General features: G+C 45.3%; 1 protein-coding gene across 1 annotated transcript in view; it reads right to left on the bottom strand.

The window, feature by feature from the left end:
- The window catches only part of Bptf (bromodomain PHD finger transcription factor), a 99,887-nt gene extending 76,534 nt beyond the window's left edge, over nt 1-23,353 (bottom strand). The window contains exons 1-2 of the mRNA XM_051179462.1: nt 22,436-23,353; nt 947-1,769 (exon numbers count right to left, since the gene is read on the bottom strand). Of these exons, the coding sequence (XP_051035419.1) occupies nt 947-1,769; nt 22,436-23,069 (1,457 nt within the window). The 5' untranslated portion in view covers nt 23,070-23,353. The remainder of the gene's footprint in view (nt 1-946; nt 1,770-22,435) is intronic.
- Between the last annotated feature and the right edge of the window lie 226 nt (nt 23,354-23,579).

Genomic DNA, 23,579 nt, shown 5'->3' on the forward strand with positions numbered 1-23,579 from the left:
AGGCTTCCAGCAAAGAGAATCAGTAAGTTACACAGTAACTCGAATGTCAAGTCTCAGAGAGCGCCATTCTCCCTCCACATGGCACCCTGAGTTCATGTCACCAGTTTTCTCTTGACCTGACCCAGGACTGGAAGAAAGCCTCAAAACTATAAAAGCTCAAAATACCAAGTGGTGCGCGCCCGCTACCGGGTCTCTAAGGGTACTCAATATGCAGCCAGTCCAGAATTGAACACGGCCTGGCCTCCTGACCAGGCTAAGCACAGTGCTCCATGACCCCACTCGCCCTGCCGCTGGAAGCTTCTTTTGCACCGTTGGGTTCTGTGTTCCTGGACTATACACAGGGGCCTCACATGCTGGGCAAACACGTGACACAGAGTTGCATCCTCAGCCCCTGCTTACTTTTATTTTGAGACAGTCTTGCTAAATTGCCCAGGCTAGCCTTGAACGCACTCTGTAGAGCAGAGCAGAGCAGGCCTTGAACTTGTGATCCTCCTGTCCCACAGGCCTAACTCCAAGTTGTTTCTTGAAAGCACATGACTCAGGGAGACTATGACCCTCCATATGTTGGGATCTCCTGGGGGGACGGCAACCGAGAATGAATGCCCAGCTTGGACAGGTTTTCTCCAGTGCACTCCACGTGACTACCACGTGGTAAAACTACAGAGGAGGCTGCAGCCCTAACTCCAAGTAAGGTGCGAGGCTTCCAGTGGGCTTTGGAACGGCACGCAGAATTACACCCAGGACACTGTTTCTCCGAATACAGAAATGAATGGTATGCAGTCTGCATCTCTCGTGAACGCATCTCAATGCCCAGTTCTTAAAATACCCTGTGAATGCCTATCTATACTCCTTCCAGCTCAAAGGTCTTTAACTACAAGTTTTGTGCATCAACACCTCTGTCTTGTCAATCATGATAAGTACAAAAATGATGGCCAGATGTACTTACATTATGAGTCTTCGGTTTAAGAACCAGTATTTCCTCCGGCTTCTGTCATACCCAATAGGTTCATGTCGAACATATGGTTTATTCTTTTGGACTTCAGCAACACAGTCAGTCACCCCAGGCACCTTGTGTGCTACACAGACTTCACACTGCCACTCGTCCTCTGGCACCTCTTCAAGAGGTGGCTTCACACATTCTAAATGGTACACAGCTGAGCATGTCTCACAGCAAAGCAAATCTCCCAGTTTGTGACAGACCCTACAGTGGTCATCGTACTGGATCACCCCTTCAGACATCAGCTCCTCACGAGCAATATTGGTCGTAAGGAACTGATCAACTAGAAATTGGAGAACTTTGATTTTGTTCTCCACTGGTCCATACGGATAGTCCTCTGCCTCCTGGTAAGGAAGAACATGATGATACTCCTTATCACTCTCACAGTAGACCCTCAGGACCTCCGGCCACGTCATCCCGTCGATGAAGTACAGGGTGGAATTCACGCTGTCTTTCAGATCCGCAGGGCCGAAGGTGGTGTTAGATGTGTCCTCTTCGCGAAGAACTGCTTTCAGAAGTGCCACGTGCATCTCTGCCATGAGTGTGCACTGCTCTTGGCTCACCAGAGCTGCACAGAAGTCCTCAAAGCAAAAAGGGGACAACCGTAAAACATTGCCAAAGTTCCGCACCACCTCATAAATGGCAATGACATTCATTATATGCTCATTAGGCACCATTAAATCCTCAGAGGACTTGGGGAACTCCAGGGGTGGGATGTCCTTTTCTTCTAATATTGGAGAGCGAGGCCGGTGTACTCTTGGTTTTCGCCTACCTGTAAATAACGACACAACAGCATTACAGGCTAATACAACACCTTGCTCCTACAAACATACCAGCCAGATTTTCTACAACACTCAAGTTAAACTAATGCCAAGACCAAAAGTTATAATTCAGTGGTAGGGCATTTAACATGTCTCAGTCTTGGGCCCATCCCCAGGAAGTCTTTTTGGTTTTTTTTTTTTTGTTTGTTTTTGTTTTTTTTTTTGACACAGGTCTTCTTTGTGTAACAGGCCTGGCTGTCCTAGAGATTCACCTGCCTCCACCTGGGATTAAAGGTGTGTGCCACTACCACCCAGTTCACGCCTAGAATCATTAAAATAGCAAACATAACCCCAGCCCTGTGTAAGGGTACATGATGCCTTTAATCCCAGTACTCAGGAGGCAGAGGAAAGGTGAAGCTCTATGAGTTCCAGGACAGCCTTGTCTAAATAGTGAGACAATTTCAATAACAACAACAATAACAGTAGTAGTAGTAGTAAAAATCAGTGACTTAGTTCTTTAATTTTTATGACAGTCCCACTACTCTATAGCCCAGGCTAGCCTGGAGCTTTAGGGTTCATTTATGGCTGTAATTACAAGTGTAAGTCATCATGCCTAATACAATGATTTAGTTCTGATTGTTGTCTACAAAAAAAAATCTTAATCCAGGGGGCTGGAGAGATGGCTCAGTGATTAAGAGTACTGCCTGCTCTTCCAGAGGTCCTGAGTTCCATTCCCAGCAACCACATGCTGTCTCACAACCATCTGTAATGAGATCTGGTGCCCTCTTCTGGTGTGCAGGCATACATGCAGATAGAACACTGTATACATAATAAACAAATCTTTACAAAAACAAAATCTAAATCCAAAGTTTTCCATTCAACTCTTTTATCTACTTATCTATCGATCTACTTTTTTATTTTTTCTTTTTATTTCGTAACTTATTTTTATTTTATGTACATTGGTGTATTGCCTACTTGTATGCCTTATGAGGGTGTCAACTCCCCTGGAACTGGAGTTTACAGACAGTTGTGAGCTATCGTGTGGGTTCTGGGAATTGAACTTGGGTCCTTCAACAGTCAGTGCTCTTAACCGCTAAGTCATCTCTGCAGCCCTCCTTTTTTATTTTTTTAAGACAAGGTTTCTCTGTGTAGCTCTGGCTATACTGGGACTCCTGGCTTCCTATGCAATTCTAAAGCAGAAGTTTAAAAAAAAAATTATAAAATATAGCCAATTACTTAAGAATTTACAGGCAACTGATCTTTTTTACTGTTTTGTTAAGAATTTGACAAAATATACATGAAAAAAAAAAATAGCTACCTTCATATAAAATGGCCAGCACGAGGGGTGAGGCTGCAGATCTCATTTTGAATCAGCCAGACACCTCACAAACAACAAAAGATTCGCACTGTGCCCCCTCTGGACAGAAGTACAGCTTGCAGGAGCTGTACTTGCAGGAGCAAGCTCAGGACGGATAGGGAAAGGAGGCAAAGGACAGGAAAGTTCCAGCACTGGAGAGGAAAAGGGGTCTTGCCTGGGAGAGCAACCAAGGAATGTAATTTTTAACCAACCAATTAAGTGCACACAGGCTACATCCACCCACCCTTCCACCCACCCATCTATCCATCCATCCATCTATGTATCTACACACATGCACAGACCATGGACTAGCCAAGCAGTGGTGGCACACACTTTTAATCTCAGCACTTGAGAGGCAGAGGTAGATGGATCTCACTCAGTAAGTTCAAGACCAGCTTGGTCTACAAAGTGAGTTCCAGGACAGCCAGGACTGTTACAGAGAAACCCTGTCTTGAAAAACCATAAAAAAAAAAAAAAAAAAAAAAAAAAAAAAAAAGCAAGACCACGGACTAGATGCAGCTATCTGAGTATAAACACACATTCTGTGTGCCTGAACACATTGGGTAAGTACACACACACCAAGAACTTAGTCTGTAGTATGTTCACATATGACACTTATGACAGTAGTACAGGCGAGAGAAGCCTCAGGGAGTAAAGACACTTGCCAAGCAAACCTCCAAAGTTGTCCTCTGACCTCAGAGGCATGCCCTGCCCTCAATCATACTCAAATACATGCCATAGTAAACTGAATTGGAGCGTAAGAAGAAATACTTGTTAAAAAGCGACAAGTTAGCCAGGCAGTGGTGGGGCACAGCTTTAATATCAGCACTCAGGAGCCAGAGGCAGGTGAATCTCTGTGAGCTAGGCCAGCCTGGTTTACAGATGAGTTACACAGAGAAACCCTGTCTCAAAAAAAAAAAGAAAGAAAAGAAAAGAAAAGAAAAAGAAGAAAAAACAGAACAAGTTATTTCTAAACTGTTTCTATTACACTTAATTTCTGGTGTCTATAGAATGATAAGTTTTTAATTTTCAAAAGTAATGTTAATGAGATCGATTAAATTCATTCTTGTATAATTAAGTTTTATTAACCATGAAACTGAGTTGCTTGTAACTAACTGCTCCCCAGCACCTTCCCTAGGTTTCTACCTGCAAACCAAAGTGGTACGTGATACTAGAAAAAAGGAATCACCAAAGAATACAAACAGAAAAGACCCTCAATGTATCTGGAGAATGTATTTTCCAGATAAGAACAGAGCCATCACTTTCTGTGGAAGAGAATCTGGTCACTGTTGGCCAGACAAGGCTGCAGGACATACACAGTAAGAAAGGCAGTTCCTCCACCCCAACTCAACTAATGAAGATGACAAGTAGGAGGATGAAAATCCAAGTGTCATTGATGCTACAATACAGAATCACCAAGTATTAAGATCAGGGTGAGTTAGTCAACCGTGTCTTCAGCATGTGCTCGAGGACTTACCTGCTTCTGAGGATGTTAGCGTATCAAAAGACTGTCGTCTGGAGCAAGTTCCTCTGCTCCTCAGCTGCATACTGAACAGGTATGTCAGTTAGAAAGTCCCTGAAGGGGCTGGAGAGATGGCTCAGCAGTTAAGAACAATGGCTGCTCTTCCAGAGGACCTGGTTTCAATTCCTAGCAACCACATGGCAGCTCACAACCATCTGTATCTCCAGTTCCAGGGGCTCTGACACCCTCTTCTGGACTCTGTGGGCACCAGGCATATACATGGTGCACATGCATATATAAACACTCATACACACAAAATAAAAATAAATCAATATCAAAAAAACTAAAAGTAGAAAAAGCTATAAAGTCCCTATTGGTGAGGCTGGGGAAAGGCGCTTGCTGCCAAGTCTGAGAACCCAAGTCTGATCCCCCAGGCTCACGTGGTGGGACTCTCCCATGTTTCCCTCCAGTCTTCACATGATGTACTCTACACGTAGGTATCAAGTAGGAAATTAAAACTGTTTCCTTCAAGTCCCTGAGGCTGAAGTCTAGTCTATGCAGTGATCAATCAAAAAGGAAGGACAAGAGAAAAGATTCTAGAAAGACTGACTCAGATAATTAACTTTTTTTCACTTGCAAAATTCCAAGGAAGCAGGAATCCGCCACAAGACAACAAGCGCTCTAACTCTCCACCTACTAAAGGAAGGGACTTAGGGACAAAGGGGCGGGACCTTCCGTCTCACAAAATGTTCTTTTCTCTTTCAAAATGAAGACTTGTAAGACCCTATTTTACTCAGAAGAGATTTAAATAAACCCTTCTGAGGCAGTGCAGGACCCAGTCCCCTCCCCCACCCAGAAAAAAACAGATCATCCCAAGCCACAGTTAATTTACATTACACCCGCTTTTGTCTCCGGGCTTTCCATGGATTCTGAATAGGCCACTGTGGGAAGGGTATTAGATTCTTCCCCCTCCTCCAAGGCCAAAACTGCAAATAAATTCCCTTATTTTGTCCCTTGACTTCTTAGGGATACAGAGTAACTGAGGCAGTAGATTTGTATTTTAATTGCCCAAGTAACAAATACTCTGTTGACTTTAGAAGTAAAGCTAAGAAAAAGCCTCAAGACTTCCCACAATCTGGCTAGAAGCACAAGCTATGCTTACACACATACCACACCTCCCAGCCTTAACACTAAGGGTGGACATGGGGATGGAGACAGGGTCTCTCTTGATATAGCCCAGGCAATCCTGAACTCAACTCTGTAGACCAGGCTGGCCTCGAACTCACAGAGATCCACCTGCCTCCGCCTCCTGAGTACTGTGATTAAAGGCAGGTATCACCACTCTGGGCTAGGTTCAATTTTTTTCAATGAAGGCAACGTGGCAAAAATCACAAAATTCTCTTTGCCTCTTGAATCTATCCTACAGGTGGATAATGCCACTCACAATGGAGCACAAAACACTTCATTCAACAGAATTTATGATTTGTATTTTTTTTTCTTTTTAGCTTCCATATATATCAACAGTTCAGTCAATTATGAAGCATCTACATCCATCTATGTGCTGAACCAAGCCAGCTAGCTGGAAATGTTGCTCAGTGGTGGAGCATGTGCCTGGTGAAAGGTGCAAACTGCAGCATCACGGGGGAAAAAAAGATCAAAAATAACATCTTCTTTCCCTTTGTTGGCACTGGGGATGGAGCCTCACGCTGCTTCACCATGGAATACTAAGGAACAATGAACAGAGCTGCCTGGGAACAAAGGGAGGTCAGGGGTGTCTTTTAAAAGGAGTTACTTCTGGGGAGGACAGGGGAATCGGTAAAGATGACTGATTTATTTATACTTTGAGCTTTCTTATTCACTTTTGTTTTGTTCACAAAGAAAAGAGTGAGTGCTGAGTGTGTCAGCTCACTGACAATCCTAGCGCATAGAAGGCTGGGTAGGAGGGATGCTGCAGCTCTTTCTGAGGGCAGCCTTTTCTCGAAAAAAGGAAGGGTTAGGAAGCAGAGAGGGAAATGAGTCAGGTAATGTTGCCACTAATGACTATGGGTGAGCGTCTGTAAATGAAAAATAAGATTATGCTCAATTTGCAGATTCAAATGCTACGGAGTACACACCTGTAATCTCACATGTTGTGGTCACACCTGTAATCTCACAACTGGGAAGAGCTGAAACCAGCCTGGACTATAGAGTTAGTACCCAGCATGGGAGCACACACTTTTAATCCCAGCATTTGGGATGCAGAGGCAGATCTCTGTGAGTCTGAGGCCAGCCTGGCTACACAGAAAGTTCCAGAACAGCCTGGGCTACATAGAGAGACTCTTTCTCACAGATAGATAGATAGATAGATAGATAGATAGATAGATAGATAGATAGATAGATAGATAAAAACTGGCATCTGTAGTGTGTCACGTGCACAATCACTTGCCAGATCCCTACCTAGGAAATTAGGGTTCCACCCTAGCCATTCAAAAAGCTGCCTTCAAGCACTCTTTCCTAAAACTATGGGGAGGTACAACAAAATCACCCATGCCAACCTGGGTCAGAGTGCAGGATCCTATGTCAAAAAAGTTTTGCCCAAGGGCCTAGAACCTGAGAAATGTCTGTATTTCAGCCCTCTGCTCAGTGCATTCTGAAACGCAGCCAGAGTTTGAAAAGTACTAGAGAAACAAGCAGAGGGGAGTACTAGCTGGAAACTAAGGAAGAGAGGCAAAAGGCTACCTCAGGAGGGACCTCGGAGCTGAGCATGCAAAGGGAAAGTGTCGCAGACACGATGCTCAGAGTCCAAGCACTAAGAAGAACACTGCATGGAGTGCAGGACCATTCCAACAGGCTGTCCTGTTAGAGGGCCATGTGGTTGTGCACACAGATGCTTGGAATGAGCCCAGGCTTCGGATTCCCTGAAGAGACTGTCTCTTCTCTGTACTCACAAACTGCTGCACGAGTCTTCAACAAGCCTGAGTTTTAGAAATATGCACCAAGGTCACAATCTTCATTTAATTTCTCATTTTTAATTAAGACGTCAAAACCCCACCTTTACATTTTATATTGGTGCTGCTTACTTGGCAGACAAAGACCATTTTTCAGGGAGCCACTCAAATGTGTTGTGCCACAGTGACTGAGTATGTCTCTGACACTGTCCACCCCCCTACGGCATGTGCATCTTTATAACTGTGTAGTCCCACCTCCTTTAGTGAGCAGATCATGACTTTACAGCAGCAAGTTAACACCATCAGGCAGTGTCAGGGTGGAGATACAGAGGTCATGTCAAGATTAAATCCAGAAACCACTGCTAATTGTCCAATACTCTAAAAGTTTTTAATTTTATTAATTCTGAATGGAATATTTGTGGTCTTTTCTGACATCTAGACTATGAAAACCATTGAAGCACATGGAAAAAGTGGTGGGACACTCCCTCCCTAAGTGACATCTGAAAGATGAATGTTAGCACGGGATATGTACTTCCTGCATGCCAGTGCTATCCATCAATACAATCTAGCCTAGCGGTACCTTTGATCCAAGCACTCAGGAGGAACTGACTACACAGTGAGTTCCAGGATAGCCAGGGCTACACAGAGAAACCCAATCTCGAAAAACCAAAGAAATAAAATCTAATTCCGTTTCTAATATTTTATGTGTATAACCCTTTTGTATGTAGGTACATATATGCACCGAATCCATGCCTGTTGAACCTGGGTCCTTTGTAAAAGCAGCCAGTGCTCTTTACCTCTGAGCCATCTCTCCTGCCTAATAAAACTGAAAGTTTTAACCAGTTGTTACACATATGCAAGCTATGAATGATGTAATCATTAAAAACCACGACATAAACAGCGTATGGTGGCACAGACAGATCTCTGTGAGTTCAAAGCCAGTCTAGTTTACAGAGGGAGTTCCAGGAGAAAAACTAATTCACAAGAATTTACAAGACTCAGTGGTGGTGCACACCTTTAATCCCAGCACTCGGGAGGCAGGGGCAGGAGGATCTCTGTGAGTTTGTGGCCAGCCTGGTCTACAGAGTGAGTTCCAGGTCAGCCAAGGCTATAAAAAGAAACCCTGTCTCCAAAAAAAATTTACAAGGCCTCGACAGATCTGGAACAGTGTCCCAATCCAGTATTAGGGCTATTACTTACAAAGCTATGTGTAAGTGCATTCCATTTGCCCCATTCCTGGGCTCTCCATGCCAGGAATAATATAAAAGCAGCGGCTAGCTTTCAGAGTACTTTCAAGGTATGTTTGAGCCCATTATCAAATTTTATCCTCACACACACTCAACGAATAGTTACTGCTATTACTGACTTTCAAAGATGCTCATGGAGGCAAAATTCTTTGTCCAGGTACCAGCCACTATGCTGAGACCCTATGCTGACACCCAAGCGTTGCACCTTTTCCTGGATTTAAACTCAGGTGAAGCTCCTCCTCCATTGTCAAAACCAACCACCACAGTTGGTCAATGAATTTGCCTTTGAGAACTATCACAAAGGATTAAGAAGCCAGGAAGTAGTGGCAACACATGCCTTTAATCCTAGTACTTGAGACTGTGAGTTCCAGGATTCCCTGATCTACATCAAGAGAGACCCTGTCTCAGGCTGGAGAGATAGCTCAGAGGTTAAGAGCACTGCTTGCTCTAGCCGAGGTCCTGAGTTCAATTCCCAGCAACCACATGGTGGCTCACAACCATCTGTAATGAGACCTGTGCCCTCTTCTGGCATGCAAGCAAAAAACTGTATACATAATAAACAAAAATAAATTTAAAAAAGAGAGAGACCCTGTCTCAAGCCCTATGAACATTCATAAAACACTCATATACAAACATACATCAGCACAAGTATAAAAATAAGGATGGGAACAATACATGCCAACTTCACAAGGACTTTTTTACCTCTGGAGAAGCAAAGTAAGGGAAAGGTCAACAATCTATAACTTTCTTCATCTTTAAAGGTAACAGAGGTCTGAAGCAAATACCCTGAAATGTCAGCGTTTATTAGATTTAGATCTGGTGCCAGGTGTGTGGATACAAGTCTGTAGTACCAGGAGGCAGAGGAAGAAAGACCCTGAGTTTAAAGCCAGTCTGAGCTACAAAATGATAGGGCCTTAGGACCTAAACCCAGTGGCAGAGCGCCAGCACAGCAAAGAAAACACAAGGCCCTGGCTCTATCCCCAGAACCAGGAGAATGAGAGAATGAGAGAGATAGAGAGAGACGGAGACAGACAGAGACAGACAGAGAGGGGGAGAGGAAGAGAGGGAGAGAGAGCGTGCGTGCGTGTACACAAAAGTCAGAAGACAATTTGTGGGGAATCCGTTCTCTCCTCCTACTATGTGAGTTCCAGGAATCTAGCTCACATCATTAGGCTTTACTCAATGAACCATCTCTTAGACCCCCTCAAAACTGCTTTAGTAAAAGGCCAAAAAACAAAAAGGCAAACTCCTAAGGTTACCAAGGGTCACCTGGAAATGCTGAATCAACATCCTAATGCACACCTGGAATTACAGCAAATATACTTTTGAAATGTTATTTTGAGCCAGGCAGTGGGGCATACTTTAGTCCCAGCACTATAGTCCCAGCACTCTGGAGGCTGAGCCAGGCGGATCTCTGTGGGTTCAAGGTCAGCCTGATCTACAAGAGCTTGTTCCAGTACAGCTTCCAAAGCCACAAAGAAACCCTGTCTCAAAAAAACCAAAAAGAAAAGAAATGTGTTGTTTTTGGCTGGCAAGATAGCTCAGCAGGTGAGGTGCTTGTCACCAAGTCTGATGAGCTCAGTCAGATGCCTAGATCCTGACAAGCTTCATTCACTCTTATTTCACACTTGAGCCCCAGTACATGTGACACAGACACAGACACAGACACACACACACACACACACACACACACGTTCAAAAAATTAAACACAAAACCAGAACTGTGGTTAAATGATGCTGTGAAAGTTGAACATGGCCATAACTAAAGAAACCAACTCCAACTTCAGGAATTATGAGAAGCAATTGTGATGTCACAACAGGGGAAAGTGGATGTCAGGCAGTGCTACATTTTATTAGCTATTTTTAATATTAGATTGTTTCTCCAAACAAACGTGTATGCAGCTGCGTGAGCATCAGAAGAGAGAAGGATGAAAGAAATCCACACCTAAGATAGATAGATAGATAGATAGATAGATAGATAGACAGACAGACAGACAGACAGACAGACAGACGGGGCAGTGGTGGTGCACGCCTTTAATCCCAACACTCACAGGCAACTGGATTTCTAAGATCAAAGCCAGCCTGGTCTACAGACCCAAGTCTAGACAGTCAGGACTACACAGGGAAACCCCCATCTAGAAAAAGGAAAAAAAAAAAAAAAAATCCTGAAGTTCTTTCTAGGTTCCATAATAGAACACACTGTAAACAGATCTGGCAGGAGGTAATGTGAACATGCAAATCCTAAGTAGGAAGCTACACTTGTAGGCACACAGAAGCTGCACCCAGAGTGCCATGGTACGCGCCACTCGGCTGTCTCTTGTGAACCACAGGACATAGCACAGCAGGGACGAGCCAGCCTAACAGTAACTCTCCTGGCAGATTTAAAGAGCAATTTCGTCACTAGGTCATACAAGAACCCCATCAAGATAACAAGGAATGAACATGATCAGTTAACTAATTCGATAGAGTACACCCTACGACACCTAAGTAGTTCACGTAGTAATTTGGGGGGGGGGGGGCTTTTCGAGACAGGATTTCTCTGTAGTGCTTTGAAGCCTGTCCTGGAACTAGCTCTGTAGACCAGACTGGCCTAGAACTCACAGAGATTCACCTGCCTCTGCCTCCCGAGTGCTGGGATTAAAGGTGTGTGCCACCAATGCCCGGCTCACATAGTAACTCTAAATCACAGGAAATCTGAGTTAACAAGTTAACTTTTTAACCAAGTATAAACTCTGTGTGTGTGTGTGTGTGTGTGTGTGTGTGTGTGTGTGTGTGTGTGTTTGTGTGTGTGTGTGTGTGACTTCAAAGTTTATCTTATCAAGATTTGATAAAATTTGTGTCCCATTTTCTAACATTGTTAACTGACTGCCCCTTTCCTGACCAACAAGAACCATTAGTATTTTGTAAGTATCCTAAAGATAACCCCAAAATCTTACTGCAAGAGATACAACACCAGGCTAGAGAGATGGCTCAGCAGTTAAAAGTATTGGCTGCTCTCCCAGAGGGTCCAGGTTAATTCCCAGCACCCACATGGCGGCTCACAACTGTCTGTTAACTCCAGTTCCAGGGAATCTGACATATATGCAGACATACATGCAGGCAAACACCAATATATACAAAATAAAAATAAGTCCATCAAAAATATACAACACCATCATCTCATATAAACAATGCTTGACCAACAGCCTCAGGGAAGGGGAACCATAGCCAGAGCACTACTACTAAGGCTACCCAGGCAGCACAGGGTTAGGGCAAACAAAAGCCACAGAAAGAAACTGTCACTGACCCAATAGGAGCAGTGGGCCCTAGAGAACTGCCTGCAGTAAATGACAGCAAATGTCCCAAATGGCTCCTGGTCAACTGCAATGTACCTACTGCCTCTGAGGACCTGGGGGTCCAATTTTAGATCATTTTAATGAATTTACACTTACACAACTTTCTCACTGAATGGCATAAAGCTAGAGAGGAATCTCTTGCAAGTTAGAGGCTTGAGTCAGGCACTGCAGAGATGGAAGGAGATCCTCCTAGTCTACAAGTGGTGAAGAGATGCAGTGCTGGAAATTGAACATGCAGGGAAGCATTCTACCAACTGAACATCATCCCAGCTCCAGTAAGCTAATTTAAAGGAAAAAAAATAACCACTATTGCCAGTAGATGAAGATATGGCTCATTGTTAAAAGAGTGCTTCCTGGAGCCGGGCAGTGGTAGCATGCATCTTTAATCCCAGCACTCAGAAGGCAGATCTCTGAGTTCCAGGCTAACCTGGTCTCCAGAGCAAGTTCCAGGACAGGCTCCAAAGCTACAGCGAAAACCTGTCTCGAAACACAAAACCCAATCTCCTCCAAAACAAATAAACAAACAAACAGGAATGCTTACTGCTCTGCAGAAGACCCAGGTTCAATTCCCAGCATCTACGTGGCAGCTCGCATCCACCTGTTAACTCCAGTTCTAGGGGACATGACATTGTCCTCTGCCTTCCACAAGCATCAGGCATGCACATGATGCACAAACTTACATGTAGGCAAAACATGAATACACATAAAGTTAAAAGGAAACAAACTATTATGGCTAACTGCAGGGGACTAAGGAGAACCAATGAACAAAAGTGCTTTGCCAAGCAAGCCTGGTAACCTGCATTCAATCCCCAGGATCACATGCTCAAAGGAGAGAACCGACTCCTACAAGTTGTGCCATGACCTACACACACACACACACACACACACACACACACACACAAGCACGTGTGTGTGCACTCAGGAACACACACACACTCTAAATAAATAAAGAAAAATGATATATTAATAAATGTGATTTTAGAAAATTTAAACTGGCCATGTGGTGGTGGTGGCGGCACATGCCTTTAATTCCAGCACTCAGAAGGCAGAGACAGGCAGATCTCTGAGTTCGAGGCCAGCCTGGTCTACAGAGCAAGTTCCCAAACAGCCAAAGCTACACAGAGAAACCATGTCATGAAAAACAACAACAACAATTAAACTGAATTTGCAAAGGGCTGCGAATATATCACAGCAGTAAAGTGGTTGCCTAGCTATCAAACAGAGAGACCTAGGGTCACTCCCACAGTACCAGAAAAAAAAAAAAAAAAAAAAAAGTAGCTGAGAGCCAATGAGGGTGGGCTCCCAGCACTCCACACACTAAGACAAAAAGGACAGGAGTTGAACACCATCCTGGGTCATATGAGAGAGACCCTGTCAAAAAACAAAAAATCTGCAGGAGGGCAAGAAACATTACAACAGCGAGTGAAAAATCTTAATGACACATGTGTATAAACTTCATAAGGAAGCTCATCGCTTTGTATACCAACTTAAAAAAGAAATGACAGACTGGGTGGCGGCGGCAGCACACACCTTTAATCCCAGAGATAGAGGCAGGCGGATCCCTGTGAGTCTGAGGCCAACCTGGTCTACAGAACAAGTTCTAGGACAGGCTCCAAACAAAGCAACACAGAGAAACCCTGTCTTGAAAAAAAAAAAAAAACTAGCAAAGAGAAGAATGAAAGCATATTTGGGACTGGCCAGTTAGCCCAGTAGATAAAGGTGCTTGCAGATCTGAGGGCCAGACTCAATTCCTGAACTTACATGGTGGACGGACAGATGGTCTCCTGCAAGCTGTGGCACACCTGCAACCCTACCCCATACAAAATACATGAATGCAAATGTAAAACCACACAATTCATTTAATAATGTAGCTTCTTTCTTTTCTTCCTTTTGATACTCCTGGCTTCAGTTCTAGGATTACGTGCATGCCCCTCCATAATGGGGCACCATTCTTCCTGTATGATTTCATTTCCACACTGGGTGTAGGAGCTCATACTATAATCCTAGCTGTAGGAAGGCTGACGTGGGCAGATTGCTGTGAGTTCCAGGTCAGAACTGGGCTACACAATGAGACTCTGTCTCAAAATAGTAATAATAATGGGGGCTGGAGAAGTGGCTCAGGAGTTAAGAGTTGCTGCTCTTACAGATGACCCAGATTCAGTTCCCAGCCCCACACGGAGGCTCATAATCATTCATAATGCCAGTCCCAGTGGATCTAATGGCTTCTTATGACTTACCTAGACACCAAGCATGTACCAGGAACACATAAATACATGCAGGCAAAAACACCTAAATATATCTTTAAAATTTTATAAAAACCTGCTGGGCATTGGTGGCACACACCTTTGGTACCAGCACTCGGGAGGCAGAGGCAAGGGGATCTCTGTGAGTTCGACGCCAGCCTGGTCTACTACAGAGCCAATTCCAGGACAGGCTCCAAAGCAATACAGAGAAACCCTGCCTTGGAGAGGGGGGGAAAAATACACACACACACACACACACACACACACAAACTACTAAATAGCTGGGTGTAGTGACTCATGGCCTTTAATACCAGCACTGGGGAGGCAGGGGCAGAGGCAGAAGCAAGTGGATCTCTTTAAAGTTCAAGACCAACCTAGCCTACATAGTACCAGGACAGCCAGAGCTACATAGTTGAGACCTGATCTAGGGTGGGGATGGGGTTCTTAAAGAATAAAAATCTGCCTCTGCCTCCTGAGGCATCTCTTAAAAAAAACTAGAATGGGGCTCGCTGCAAAACTATGGAACTGGTAGAGCTGGAGACATCTCAATACTTAGGGGTCTCACAACCGCCTCACCACTCTCATGGGACCTGACACTCTCTTCCAGCTTCTGAGGGCACCCAGCGTTCAAGTGGTGAACAAACATGCAGAAAAAAACACCCACACACATAAAATAAATAACTGATCTATTATTATTATTATTATTATTATTATTATTATTATTAAGCTGAGATTTTTGACTATACTCTAAGCAGGTGGGAAAAAAATGGATCAAGATGAGCAAGAGGAATCTAAACAATAAACCACAACAAGGGGGTTATGGGTCTAAGCAGAATGGACCAAGCTGTTCCTGGCCTTTCTGTCACCAGATTACTGCTGCCCAATCAGTATTACACTCTATCAAACTGCAATATCCCTTGCAAGTCACAGTCACAGGGAGGACAGGGTCTCAAGGGTGAGCAAAGGAGGGCCTAACAAAAGGGACCAGAGTTCCTGGCTTCAGCCTCCCAGATTCTGCTGCACATGTCAACATGCACAGCTCCATTTCCAAATATGCCTGTGGGTAGGGACCAGAGGAGCAGGCAAGTGTAAGCCGCACACAAGCCTACTTATGATCACAGACACAGGACATGCCTGACCACTACTCACAGACCATGCTGCCTAACTCTAGTAAGTTTCCTGGCCTCATTTTAATTCTCAAGGTGAACCTCCGCAGGCAATGGTGGTCAAAACAGGTCTTGTTTCATCCCTGATCATGCTGGCTTTCTTCCAGAGGGATAGCTGGTGCATTCATTCTTCACTCACAATTATGGGTCAAGGCTGGGAAACTCCTGATTGAGCTGCCATTCAGAGCTACAAAACTCATCCAGATCCCACCAACTAGCTCACTTTCCTCCTAGCCATCCTGCTCAATCACTGAGGCCATAGAGCACTATTCCCAGATCTTCTGACTGATCCCAGGAACCAGAATGAAGCTCCTAACACTGATCTTGAGAAAGACAGAATGCTTCAGACCACCTTTCCGGTGTACCATTCAGGGCAGTAAAAAGGGCTACCCCAGAGACCTCACAGTACCATCTCCCTGATCTGATGTGATACCAGTTCAGGCATGAACAAAGGGTACTGCTGATGAGAACCCAGCACATGAGTTCAGTGTTCCAGAGGGGGAAAATGCCAAGGATCACCCAACTGCCCAATGCAACAGGCAAGGGCAGAAAGTGCACGGCCACAGCCTGCTTCTCTAGGGATCTGCCCAGCACAGAGTAGCAAATGCAACCACACAGCTGACTTCCTATTCATGAGCTCCAGCTCCTGCTACGCATTTCTTGCCACTGCCCACACTTTACTATCAGCGCTGAGATCATGCTGCTCCCTCCTCTGCCTCCCTTCTTACTGTAGAAAAGTCCAACCAGGAAGCTTCTGCCCACACCAGCCACCCCACAAACCAGGGCACTGGTCCTCCTTCCCTAAGTCTCCACTTTGTACCCCCCCTTGAAGCATTAGGGAGTCTGTGTATACTGGGGTGACACTGAAGGAGTAAATACTACCAGTAGAGTACTACACTCTATTTCTGGGGATCTACAGCTCATTCAGAGCATCTCTGCCACCAATCTCTGCTGTCATAACCCTCAGAGGACATAAATCATTAAGGCTCCCAGGATACCAGGATTTTGTTTTGAAGTAGTAAAGATGCCAAATTTTAAAAACATACCTAAATAGTCCCAGAAGTCTCACACAAGGGGCATTCTGTCTCAAGCAAAACATAAATCATTTTGTTTATATCAAAAATGTTACATTTCAAAGTGCTATCAAGGGGCTAGAGAGATGGCTCAGTGGTTAAGAGCACTGACTGCTTTTCCAGAAGACCCAGGTTCAATTCCCAGCACCCACATGGCAGCTTACAACTGTCTAACTACTGTTCAAGGGGATTTGATGCCCTCATACAGACATTCTATAGGCAAAACAACATTGGACATAAAATTTTAAAAAAAGAAATAAAAAAATCAAAGTGCTATCAAACTCTACCAAATGTCTACTGAAAATGCACATTCTGAGCAGGACATAATGGTCCATGACTATAATCACAATACCAGAAAGACTGAGACAGGGGGATCACAAATTCAAGGCCAGTTCCAGGCCAGCCAGGGGGTCTATAGTGAGATCATGTTTGAAAAGGAAGAAGGGAAAAAAAATCTGATTTTCTGGTATGTTACTCTACTTGGTAAGTTAAGGCAGGAAGGTTGCCAAATTCAAGGCAACCTAACAAAAGCCTGTCTTAAAGAGATAACAGGTGCTGGGCAGTGGTGGAGCACACCTTTAACCCTGAGAGGCAGCGGCAGGCAGATCCCTTAGTTCGAGGCCAGCCTGGTCTACCTACAGAGCAAGTTCCAGGACAGCCAGGGCTACACTTAGAGAAGCCCTGTCTCAAAAAACAAACAAACAAAAAAGATAAAAAAGGCTGGGCATATAGAACACTTGCTTACCTAGGTTCAAACCCCAGTACCACAAAACAGGTCCTTGATGGGAAATTTTTCTCAATATACCAGAAAATTATGCCTACCAGATAAACTAACTCTATGTAGGTTTTTTATATATGCATTTTAAGGTTTATTTATTTTCTACGTATGAATGTTTCTGCCTGCATGTCTCTAATGTATCCACGTGGGTGCCTGGTGCCCCAGGTCAGAAGAGGGCATTGGATCCCCTGGAACTGGAGTTGTGAGCCAACATGTGGATGGATGCTGGGAATAGAACCTGGAACCTCTTCAATAGCAACAAATGCTCCAAAGCACTGGGCCATATCTTCAGCCCAACACAAACTTTTACCAATTGAAAAAAAAAAAAAAAAAAAGATAAACACTTCAGTCAACCAAATTCCTGTAACTAAAGCAAAATGAGATGATCTCCAGTTTCCATTAATAATTGACATCTCTACAGTAGCATTTGCCCTATGGAGAAAATTTTATTGCACAATGAAAAAAAAGTAAACAGCAGAGTGTGATAGCTCACACCTTAATGCCAGTACTCAAGAGGCTGAGGCAGGAGGATGACAATGAGTCCCAAACTCACAAAAAAGAAAATTTCCCAAATAAAATAACTTTTGCTTATCAAGTCAGGGTTTCTCTGTGTACCCCTGGCTGTCCTGGAACTTGCTCTATAGGTCAGGCTGATCTTTAACTCAATGAGATTTGCTTGCCTCTGACTAAGTGCTAAATAAACTTTTAAAACTGGGCTTGGTAGGGCTCACCTTTAATCCCAGCCCTCAGAAGGCAGAGGCAGAGGCAGGCTGATCTACAGAGCAAGTTCCAGGCTACATAAGGTATATAGAAAAACCCTGACTCTGAAACCCACTCTACTGCAAAATAAATAAATATTAAAATTTTAAAGTCCTTGACTTTATAATATCTGTGTACAGGTTAGTTTTATGTCAACTTGACACAAGCTGGAATCATATAAGAGAAGGGAATCTCTTGAGAAAATGCCTCCAGAAGATCAAGCTGTAAGTCATCAAATATGTAGGCATTTTCTTAATCATCGATCTATTAGGAGAGGGCCAGCCCATGGTGAGCGGTGCCACCCCTGGCCTGGTGCTCCTGAGTTCTATAAGAAAGCAGGCTGAGCAAGCCATGGAGAACAAGGCAAGTAAGCCACACTCCTGCATGGCCTCTGCAACAGTGCCTGCCTCCAGGTTCCAGCCAGGTTTATGTTCCTGTTTTAGCTTCCCTCAATGGAGGGATGCAAGCCAAACAAACTCTTTCCTCCCCAAGTTGCTTTTGGTCACGGTGTTTCAGCCCAGCAATAGTAACCCTAATAAGACAATCTGTATGCATCAACAGTTACATTACTTACAGAGTACTCAATAAATAGGTCAATGAATTAATTACACTAGGAACTTATTTCTTTAGCTATTTATTTAGTAGTATCTACTTGTATACTATTTGGTTAGTGAAGGTACTCGGTCTGATGTCAGAGAGACTGCACATGTCACTATGTAGCTAAAGATGATTGTGAAGGTCTGTCTGTTCCTGTCTCCACCTCCAGAGAGCTGAGATTACAGGCATCCACTACCAAACCCAGGATAAGTGCTGGAAATTGAAGCCAGTGCTCCATGAGTGCTAAGCCAGCACTGTACCAGATGAACAACACCCACAGCTCTTTTTGCCAGAAATTTAATATGCCAGTAATACTCAAGCCAATGCACTAACTACAAAAACTAACTGAACTAGGGCTGGGGAGATGGTTCAGTGGTTAAAAGCACTGGCTGTTGTTCCAGAGAACCCGGATTTAATTCCCAGCACCCACATGACAGCTCACTACTATCTTATAACTCAGTTACAGGAAAGACATACATGCAGGCAAAACACCAATTCACATAAAATTATTAAAAAACAAAACAAAAACTAACTAACCAAACTTTCTACATTACCTAAAGCATACGCCTCTTTAGCCTTGACTATACGAGATGTATTCCTCTACTTTCCTCTCTGGACTTGCTCTTTTTTTGTTGTTGTTTGTTTTTTGTTTTTGTTTTCAGAGACAGGGATCCTCTGTGTAGCTTTTGGAGTCTGTCCTGGAATTCACTTTGTAGACCAGGCTGGCCTCAAACTCACAGAGATCCACCTGCCTCTTGACTCCAAAGTGCTGGGATTAAAGGTGTGTGCCACCTGCTCTTTCTTGAAAGTGGGTCTCTCTATGTAGTCCTGGATGAGCTGGAGTTTGTTATGTAGACCAGACTGGACTCAAACTCATAAAGATCCTTCAGCCTCTGCCTCTACCTCTGCCTCTAGAATTCTGGGGCTAAAGGTGTGTACCACCACACCCAACTGGACGTACTCTCTTAAGTATATCTTTTTTGTTTTTCGAGATAGGGTTTCTCTGTAGCCCTGGCAGTCCTCGGGTGGCTTAAGTGTACCTTAACCCAAACATACAAATACACATTGACCTGAAGTATCCTCCCAGGTGTACCAAGAACAAAACCAATGGCACAATTCACTGCTGCCATGGATTCTCACTGCAAACAAGTATAGACAGACTCTAAAAGTCAAAAACACCAAATGTAGCATCCTTTTATCATCATTTGAAGAAGTCATTTGTTTCAAATCCTCAAGTCAACTCCACAGCCAATAGAGAAAGAAAAAGGAGAGCAGTTTAAACAGTATACTCTGGCTCCACAGACAGCTCAACCTTAGGAGAAGACCCGAGTTCAATTCCAGGCACCCATGGCAGATGGCTCTCAGACCAAGAGCTCCAAGAGATCTGACCTGCATATACCCTCACATGGACACACACATACAATTTTAAAAATAACAATAAAATCACATCTTTTTAAAAGTTCTTTTTTTTTTTTTAGTATAATCTATCTGCTGTTAAAAACAGTTACTAGTTGAAGCGTTCTTCAATATATAATCTCACCAACTTTAGTTTCTTAAAACCTGATCATTTAAGTTATGGCACCTACTACAGAATTATCAAAAGTCTCACCTACTAACAATAACTTATCCAAACAGTCTTTCATGCGGATCTGCCATGGACATGTCTATTAGGAGCTGCAGGATGTGTAAGATCAAAACTTACACCTGTAAGTTATTAATTCACATAAATATAGGACAAGTGTACACACCAAGGTAGGCTACAAGTGTCACTGGAAGAAAAATGTCTTTGAAGTATCGTAAGTACACAAGTTTGCCAGGCATTGACAGGCAGGTGGATGTCTGTGAGTTCGAGGACAGCCTGGTCTATATAATGAGTACTAGGACAGCTAGGGCTATGTAGAGAGGCCCTCTCTCAAATAAATTAATTCATTTAAAATTTTTTGGAGTACACAAGTTTTATGTGGTTAATTAAAAAAGGACCCCAGCCACACCCTGCAATTGAATTCAAGCAGATGCCCAGCCTTCAAATTCATCAGTACTGTCTGCCAGGGCTTTGAAGAGTTAAAAGTTAGCTAAAACACCCTGCCAAAATGACTCCGTCCTAACTCAAAAATTAACTTCCTCAACTACTGTATGTCAGTCTTCAGGTCAATTCTGGGCTCGTGGTACAGGGATGGCCAACTTATAATTTCTTAAAGTAAAACCTATTACTATAAAAGACGCACTGAACTAAGCTGGCAAGAAATGGAACTTGCTAAAAGACAGTCTCCCTCCAAGCTTCTCCTCCAAGTTCCCTAAGCTAAGCAACTTGTTCTTAAGAATCAGGCAAATGAATTGGCTTTTTCACTTGATGTTAACACAGTCTAATCTGGTTTAATTTTCATACTTGTGGCAGTTAAGGATTTAATCAATTACAATTAAAAAAAAAGGAAACATTGAAATTTAACCACTTCTGCTACCCCAGTCTCTGAAAATGGTATAGCAAGAACTCACAAGAAAGACTATCTACACATCCTCACACACTTTACTTTGTAAATGTCCTTAAAATTAGATTTTAATTCTGTTAATCCAGAGTAAAGCAAACTCTTGACTGTCTGTTGCTACAAGTTAAGGTTCCTCCCCAATAACTATTCATTTACTACAAAGGAACAACTGTATGTGTGCTTTTTATTTAAACTAGACACATCTAGGGGCCAATCTCAAGAAACTACGTGAGAAAACATAGGAGAAGTCACCATGGAGAAACCCACGTTTTCCTCAGAAACAGAATAAAAATTGAAAAAGTCCTGTCGGATGCAAGCTGACATTTCTACACTGTGACTTCATAAAGTTCATCTTCAGCAATTTCGCCCAGATGATCAACTACACTTCTTCTGCAACAGGTGCGGCAACCCTGCATCTCCCACGCAAAGCCAAGATCAAACTGGTTAGGACACACGGCCCTTTGGTGTTATACTTTTATTTGGAACTTAACCAAAGCAATTCTGAATCGGAAGGCTTGCCAAATTTGGTTTGGTCAGGTTTTCGGTTTGCTCTTTAATCAGCCATTTACCAGCAACTGTTGCTCGCGCCCATGAGCACTCGAAGAACACAAACGCACGCACAGGGCCAAATGAAGCTCCCTGCTAACCCAACAGCCCTTCCTGCAAAACAGCTTTCAAACTATATGACTAGGGGTAAGAAAGGAAGTATGTCTATGTGTGTTACGATATCTGAATTCCCACTTTTAAGGAACAGGTAATTTTCCCAAATATACAGGAAAACGCATTAGGCATGCAATGCAATGGTTTGCAAAGCAGAAGGCTGCTTTCATTGCAAAAACAAATAAATAGAATACTCATACCAAAACAAGAGCAGTAAAACGAACTCAATGGATACGAGTGTGCCAAAGTTTCAATCCTGCCTGGGGGAGACACCGCACTTGGCACAAATTTGGAAGAGGAAAAAGAGGGAGGGGGGGAGAAGGAGAGCGAACCAGAGTGCGGCCTGCAAACTGCAACAATGCAATCTCCATTTTGAACAATGCGCCTCTTTCCTTTTGCAAATCTAGTTTTGTTTTGTCTTTTTTTTTTTTTTTTTGTCACTAGATGCGCCGTGGCCTCCGCGTGGGGGACAGGCCGGAGTGGGGGGGGGGTGGGGAGCTGGAAAGCAGGATGCACTGCACTCGAGAGGGAGCAAGCCAGGGGGAGGGGAGGAGGTGGGGAAGGAGTCTCCGGGCGGCCTGGGTGGGTACCTGGAGTGCTGCTGTAGGTGCTGTGGCTCCTGAAGCTGCTTTCCGTGCAGTAACTGGCGTCGTCGTCGTCGTCTTCCATCTCCTCCGGGTAATCGGAGTCATCGTCGTCCTCCTCCATGTCATCCTCCTCGTCGTCCTCAGAATCCTGGGTCTCCTCGGCGTCGCCGTCCTCTTCCTCCTCCTCGTCCTCCTCCGAGACCATGTCCTCCTCCTCGTCGTCGTCGTCGCTCTCGTGGTCATCGTACACCACTTTGTTGACGGCGCGGCGGGCCGGGGTGGTCCGGGCCAGGTGGCCGCCCCCGCCCCCCGTCCTGCCGCCCCCGCCTCCTCGGCCCCCCCGGCCCGGGCCGCTGGCGCTGCTGGCGGAGGCCGGCGGTGGCGGCGGCGGTGGCTTCCTGCGGCCGCCCCCCCTGGGCGAGCTCAGCCGCGTCTTGGGCGCCACCTCAGCCTGGGCGGCGGCCCACCTGCCCCGACTGCTGCCGCGGTGCCGCGAGCGCAGCCCCCCGATGGGTCCGGACGCGGGCGGCGGCGGCGGCGGCGGCGGCGGCGGTGGCGGCGGCGGCGGGGCCGGGGCGCAGCGCTCCGCAGCGGGAGCCGCGGGCTGCTTGGGCGGCCTGCCCCGCCGGCCCCTCATGTCGGAGCCGCGGCCGGGGGGGGGGGGGGAGCGGAAGGAGTGGGGGGAGGGGCGCCGGGGGGCGCCGGGCCGAGGGGGAGGGGAGGGCGCCGGGGCCCGGGCGGGAGGGGCGCGGCCCGGCAGCGGCGGGGTGGAGAGAGAAGGCTCAGTCCGAATTGCCGGGGCCCCGCTCCGGATCGCCTGCAGCCGCCATCTTGTTTCTTCCCTCTCGCTCGGTGACTGGGGGAACCGACAGCGGCCGCAGGCCCGGAGCGCGGTCACGTGAGCTGCGCCGCCCGACGAGCCTGGGACTGAGCGAGGCGGCGCGGCGGCCGCTAGGGGGAGCGCGGGAGCGGCGCGGCGGGGGCGGGGAGGCCCCGGGGCGCCCCTGCGCGGCCGGTCGGCGGCGCAGCAGGGCCGAGGGGTGGCGTGCGGTGTCCCCTAACCTGGGGTCTTCTCCTGGGACACACACACACACACACACACACACCCCGCAGCTGGAGCTGGAGCTCAAGAGGAGCTCTACACGTG

This window comes from Phodopus roborovskii, unplaced genomic scaffold, assembly GCF_943737965.1.
Source record: "Phodopus roborovskii unplaced genomic scaffold, PHOROB, whole genome shotgun sequence".
In the NCBI taxonomy this organism is placed as follows: Eukaryota; Metazoa; Chordata; class Mammalia; order Rodentia; family Cricetidae; genus Phodopus; species Phodopus roborovskii.